General features: G+C 37.1%; 1 protein-coding gene across 1 annotated transcript in view; it reads right to left on the bottom strand.

Moving 5' to 3' along the window:
• LOC110314683 (UDP-glucuronosyltransferase 3A2-like) overlaps positions 1-6,738 on the bottom strand; it is a gene marked incomplete at its 3' end in the record, with an annotated part of 26,444 nt that extends 19,706 nt beyond the window's left edge. The window contains exons 1-2 of the mRNA XM_021188925.2: positions 6,532-6,738; positions 2,877-2,975 (exon numbers count right to left, since the gene is read on the bottom strand). Coding sequence (XP_021044584.1) covers positions 2,877-2,975; positions 6,532-6,625 — 193 coding nt within the window. The remainder of the gene's footprint in view (positions 1-2,876; positions 2,976-6,531) is intronic.
• Positions 6,739-7,221: the final 483 nt, after the last annotated feature.

Raw genomic sequence — 7,221 nt, 5'->3', positions numbered from 1 at the left:
TGTGTATGTGTATGTTTGTGTGTGTGTCTTTCCCTGTGTCTGTGAATTCTGATATTTAAGGATAAACGCATATTTTAATTTCATTACACCCACTAATAGTGACTTGACTTCACCTTACATAGTGAAAGAAACTGTTACATATTGAAAGTGAACCATGCTGTTAGAGAAAGGAAGGCCAGTGTTCTAATCTGGAAAATGAGTTCTGAATTAGGGACTTCATTACTTTCTCTATCAAGTTTTTTTATTTATTTTTGTTTCTGTGTAACCAAATCTTCACTACAAATAAGAACCAGCCTGCTAGAAAGGATAAAGTTTGTCTGCTCATCTAGAATACTCATACAAACATGTCCTGGATTGAATATTTGTATCAAACCACCAATAATATGTGGTGTTATTGGATTTGTCCCACCAAAACAAGAAAATTTAACTTGAGATATATGCTTTGTAGGAAGAAAGGCATACACATATTGATATGTTCTTCAGTTGTTAAAGTTACTGGCAAGTGAATACAGTCTTAACAGGAAGTGGAAGAAGAAAGACAAGAAAAATCAATGCTATTATTTACTACAAAGCAATTTTGAAGCCATCCTGGAAAACCTGAGACCATTTCTCAAATCAGATAGATAGATAGATAGATAGATAGATAGATAGATAGATAGATAGATAGATCGATCGATCGATCGATCGATCGATAGATAGATAGATAGATAGATAGATAGATAGATAGATAGATAGATAAGTTAATGTACAGTGAATCTAGGGATGCTTGTTATAGAAAGGAAAAGAACTATAACTTCTAGCCATTAAACCCTCATTCCTGGAACTAATTCATTACTTGCAGTTATGTATAAACCCTAGAAACCTTTACTCCTTCAAAATGCATCATATAGATTTTCAGGTTGAAAAAAATCACAGAATGAAAGAAACAGTTAATTCATGTTTAAATGTTTTAATGCAAAGCTTCAATTTAAGGTGAGGAGAAATAATCTACTATTGTTATTTCTGCATTCATAAATCCACTCAAAATCTACTAAAAAATAAGAAGAAAGAATACCTCATTATTGTATATGAAGAGACCAGAGTTCAAGGATGATGAAAGGACCTCTGAGTTGGGTGTGGTTGGTGACTCATGCCCCTAATCCCTAAAGTTGAAATGCTAAGAGCACTACCCTAAATTTGAGAAAAACTGTGGCAATGTAGCTGAGCTCCATGAAAGCCTGGCCTTATCTCAGAAAAATTAAGAAAAATAAAAGAAAAATGAAAGAAAAGAACAAAGAATGGAGCAAACAGGATATCATTGTGGGGTAGCAAGAGAAGAAAAAGAATAAGAAGAAATGAAAGACAAGATACTTTAGGATAGCAACACTCAAAACTAAGAAGGAAGAATGCCAGGCATACAAATGTGGAGAATTTTGGTGGATTATTTTGTACATAGCTTATTAAAGGAACAGAGTCTATAGCCTTGAGCAATATATCAAACATTGTGAAACAAGCTAAAGGGGCTAAGCATAAATTGTATCTATGAAGTCAGAATGTCAAGACAAATTAAATGTATAGGAAGATATCCAGTGAACAAGGAAGGGATGTTTTCTGAGCTTCTGTGCCTTAATCTATCATCAGGGATTAATGCTCTTCAGTTTGGTTATGAGTCTCTGTATTTACTAAATTAAATAGTAACTTCTGACGTCACTGTACAGAGTTTTGGGGGAGCTACTGATTTTTAAGAACCTGTGGTTATCTCAGTCATGTATACTAAACACGGGACCCAAATATGAAGGTCACTAGAAAATATTTCTTAAAAGGTAGGTCTCATTCAATTTCTCATTGAAAAATAGAAACTGATTTATGTGCGACTAAATATAACGATCTTTATGGCGTTATAGTCCTAAATATGGTAGGATACATCTATTTAACACTACTTTCAGACACACTTGACATAAGGATTTCTCACAATGATCAATACTAATGGGTAGTGTTTTCTATGAGCGACCCTCAAGTAATGAGATATTTAATTTATTTTTATTGTCATAACAAAAATATCTGACATTACTTAATTTATATTTTAAAACATTTTATTTAGTTTACACAGCAGTTCAAAGTGTGTACTAATCTTGCAGAGTTCTGAACATCCACACCACACAGGCTACAACTACCTGATAACTCCAGGTCCGAGTGATGCAAACATGTCTTTGGCCTCCTTGGATACTTGCACTCACAGGCAAAAACTCACATGCCATCACACACAAATATACATGAATGGAAAATTAAAAATATCTAAAAAATTATTGTGCACATAGTACTAAAGTTTGACAAGCCAAGATTGGGCAGAGCCATCTGACTACTGGTGGGCTATCACTGCATCACAAAACATGTTTCATTTGTGGGTACAAAAGTCACAAAACCAAAGAGAAAAAAGAGGCCAGGGAAGGGAAGGTGCATTCTTTCATAACCATCTACCCCATCTGAGAGCTATTACAGCTTTGGGAAGACAATAAAACTCCCTTCCAAGTGTTTAACTTCATAGGACAGTCATATTGTACTAGGCCTGCCTCTTATAGATCAATAAATATTCAATACCATTACATCAAAAGCCCTGATTCTAGCACATTAAGATTTGTAGTATAAACGGTAATCATAATCCACCTATAACTGGAAGGAAGTAAATTACAGAAGTACATCATATGTGGTGAAGACTACATAGTCTAATGAGATCTATAAAACTTACACACACACACACACGCACACATACACACACATTCACACATCACAACTTAACTCTCAATAAGGCTAAATACAGAACATTTGTCAAACAGTTCTATACAAAATCATCATTTGTTATTTAAGCAATTTATTGTAATAAATGATTTTAAAGATACCTGGGATATCAGCACTTTTATAAAGAAGTTTGGTCACATTGTGGCCACCTCCATGAAGAACTTGCGTTACACGGTTCATCACCATATAATGGCTGCCACCTAGAAGTATTACATGAAGTTCATTTTTGTGGAGATTAAGGAAAACGGTTCTGATTACAAAAGATAACTGAAAAAACTAAGTGTCTAAGAACAGAATGCCTCAGACGCCTGGACAGAAACCAGCTCTTCTATACCCTCAGATACATTGTAGGTAACACCCAAGTCATGAAACAAGAACTTTGACCAATGGTGATCTTTCACCAAAGATGTGAGGGTCCTGCCTGCAGAAATGGCTCAGCAGTTAGGAGTGCTTGCTTTTCTCACAGAGGACTTGGCTTCAGATCTCAAAAGTCACATGATGGCTCACAAAAACATGAAACTCTAGTTCCAGGAGTTCCAACAGTTTCTGACCTCCACAGACTTTCCATATGCATAAGAAACTAACATACATGCAAACAGAACACTGATGAATTAAAAATAAAAATAAATAAAATCCTTTTTAAAATTTAGACATTCTTCATCCTGTGGGGCATGTATATTTTGAACTGTGTCTTTCCTTCACTGCCATCACTGGGATCCAAAATATTACTCTAATCATGGAAAATACATCACAATGGGCTGGGTTATATCTTGTTCTGGAATTTTATGTTATTGCTGAGAACAGAGATGCAGTATCTAAAATATCAGGGAAAGAACTTTTCATATGGATAGAGAGTATGTAGCCCCCACTTAAGTTTCTCTTCTTGGACCTGAGTTTATACCCTTTTGAATAAAATTATCTAGGATCATTATGAGTCTTAAACCAGAAATAGTCACAGAAAATACCAGATATTTGAAAAGCTGAGGCAGCATGATTCTACAGAAACCCTGGCTGCTAAGAAAAGAAAATCCTTGGGAAAGGAACAAGTATCATCACACCAATGTCTTCTCCTCGGCAAGAATTTATTCAGAAAATTTGTTTTGAGTCTAGAATTGAACCAGAGAAAGATAAATTAAGAAATGAAATAGAAATTGTAAAACAAAATCTTAGCGGTCAGGGTGTTTGGGAACTGGAAGAATAATAATAATTAAGTTGGGGCAGAAAAGACAGGGAAACTGAACGTATGTGCTGAGTGGATCACACCTTCCATCCCCATTTGTATTGTTTGAACACAGCACAGACAGAAGCTACCACACCTGTGGCATCCTGCTCCTGCTCTCAAGAGACTGAGAAGAAGGAGTGCCCAGTGAGGCAGCTATGAGCTCATAGATGTCCATGAGCAAGAGTTCTTCCAGAGAAATGCAGAGAACATCAAACTGCACAAACTAAGCCAGTGGGGACAGAAAAAACATGGTAAAGTATCAACATCTGGGATCCATACCACCATTATATCTACTGCGAGTGCACACACACACACACACACACACACACACACACACACACACACATATGCATATGCAGGCAGGCACACACACACACACAAGAAAAAAGAAAAGAAAAGAAAAGAAAAGAAAAGAAAAGAAAAGAAAAGAAAAAAGAAAAAGTAAAAAAAAAATCCAATGCCAAGTAAAAATCCCTAGAGTAGGAGAAATAATGTTCTCTAGGGAGGGGAATACCTATTTGTGATCCAATACAAAATGGTTATTGCTAAAAGTATTACAGCCTGAGCAGATTAAATTTAGTAACATACATTTAAATACATGCACATGTATGCATGTGGCAACAATTAGTAAAAAAAAATAGCCTTAGTATGCAAAAAGAAAATAAAAGAGATGTGTTCTCAAAGGTTTGGAGAGAGGAAGGAAAAGGGGAAATGATGTAATTGTATTATTATCCCAAAAAAAGAGAAATATTTTTAAAAGCACATGGAATGTAGCATCAGAATTTTTAACACTAGTATGCAACCCCCACTCTAAAACTACTCCATAAGAATTTTTTGTGCAACATCAGAAACGTGAATTGTATTCCTCCAAGAAGCAGCCCATGCCATTGACCCTTGTGTACCTCTAACAGGAGCAGAAAAGAAAGTTCAAGGCAATGGCTGTAGTCTGTGTTTCTCTAGCTCTGACATGCTCAGGCTACATCCCTGAAAGTGCTCTGAGGGTGGCACCCTGCCATTTGAGAGCAGCTGAGAATAATCACCCCTTTCTACAGGCACAATTTTTTGTTTTGTTTTGTTTTGTTTTGAATTTCTGAGGCAGGGTTTCTCTGTATAGCCCTGGCTGTCCTGGAACTCACTTTGTAGACCAGGCTGGCCTCGAACTCAGAAATCCTCCTGCCTCTGCCTCCCGAGTGCTGGCATTAAAGGNGTGTACCACCATGCCCTGCTTAAAGGCANACTTTTAACCNTTTGCATTCTATCATGCTAAACAAACAAAATATAANTAACANGTGAGNCATAAAATAGAGAATTATAACACCAATCCATCTTCAACATTGTTAACAAAGTGGATAAAGGACACCTGGGCCCCCAGAACCCTCCTAAGGATGCCCACTCATCCTTTCAGTTTGAACTTGGTAGAAAATATACCTAATATTCACCCCTTAGAAATGTAGGGTCAGTCTCTGAATGTTCTGCCCCTGNCACTGAGAATGTTCTAGAGTGCTAGGGCTTCAGACTCAGGTAAACCTTTGACACCAGTCCTTATAACCATTACTTCTGCAGCACTTAAAGGAAAAATTCTGCTTTCTTNCTATTCATTGTTAAATCCAGAATGTCAATAGATTTGCCATAAAATGACAGATAATTTGGCTTTTGGGTAATACCTATTATAAGTGAGTTATGATCACAGGTTAGAAATTAAATGTTTGTGGTCCTTTGCAGAAGTTTGAAGGTTACTTTTGCTAAAATTCTTCCCTGGCTCAATGGGATAACCCTTTCATCACCTCTGCCATAATATCATGTCTGTGTCTTTTCTTATCCTAATTCTTGGCTCATATCCTATTGAACTCTAAATCAACAACTCAAACATTTGTAAAGAAATGTTTTCACAAAGCCGATATACAGGCTTCCTGTAACCTGCTACCTGTTGGCACTAATATGTATTTCTCCTACCTGACCTGGATTTTTATTAGTGATCCATGTACATGAAGCTGCTGTTATCATGCACCCCAGANCAAACCATGGGACCAGGACATTTGTGGTATTAAGGGTAACATATCAGGTCCTGCAATAAGATGATGTCCTGGGGAAGCGCAAACTATAATGCCTGTTTGCTTATATGGAAGAAGAACATCTTTTGAAACCAAGATGTTTATGAATGTTACATTCCCCAGAAAAATCAACAAATGTTCACTGTTCCATTGTTGTATGAATATGGCAATCACTGGGGCTGATCCATCTCCCATGAATTCACTACTAACACCACAGTAGAGAAGCCTTTCTTACAACCCCCCCTCTGCCTCCTGCTGCTGTTTTCACATCACAGGATATCACCATCAACTGTTGCTCTCTCCCTTGGGTAGAGACTTATCTGAGCACAGCTGTGTACACACTCCATAGCCCACCCCCAAGGTATAGTCTACACCTAGATAGAACAATCTCATGCATGGTCAACCAACTGTGTGTCATTTTCATGAAACATGATTACCCAGGCATCATGTCTCACAAGACTCTATGTCCCAGCAAGAACTTACTCAGTATAGATATAGTCAGGATTTTTGCAGCCTCCAAGTGAAGTACCTCAAGGAGAAAGAAGCTCATGAGAAGCCAACTCCGGTATACAGCCATCTGTAGAACACGTGGAGCCCTGGCACAAGTTGCACAGCTAGAGAGCTATGCCCCACTAAGGGACCCTGTAAGCCTCTGTCACAAAGAACTCTCTGTGGACTTGAAATTAGGTAAAGGGGGAAGAGAGTTTATGTTCGTTTTCCAAATGCCCTTCTGCCCTGGCCTTATCTCTGCCAATCTCTTTCCAGTGGATTCTGTTTCATCCTCCTTAAATAGAGTTGAAAGTAAAACAGGTGGAGAGTTAATTTTTAACTTGTCCTATAGCCACAATATTTTCTTTCCTGGCCTCAGTAACTCTAAAAGTGAATATAGGAATCTTGGGAAATCCTATTAATAATAGCATCTAAAAATAACATATACCAGGAAAATTTTACAAGCGTAGTCATTAGCTTAGAAGATGATACTTCCTCTGTTACTCCTCTATTGTATCTTATTGCCATATCTGTTACTTATTACCCTGGATGCCAACTTTAAAATCTCCAGTGGTGTCAATCATAAACTAATCTTTGAGGAAAACAGAAAAGATTATGGCTTGATACCTCTTGCTAGTCACAGATGCATGAAAATATGATTGTTTCCTATGTACCCAAAAGAAA

This window comes from Mus pahari, unplaced genomic scaffold (assembly GCF_900095145.1).
Source record: "Mus pahari unplaced genomic scaffold, PAHARI_EIJ_v1.1 scaffold_11015_1, whole genome shotgun sequence".
Taxonomy (NCBI): Eukaryota; Metazoa; Chordata; class Mammalia; order Rodentia; family Muridae; genus Mus; species Mus pahari.
The sequence above is the reverse complement of the archived record's forward strand: the minus strand, read 5'-3'. Positions and strand labels throughout refer to the sequence as shown.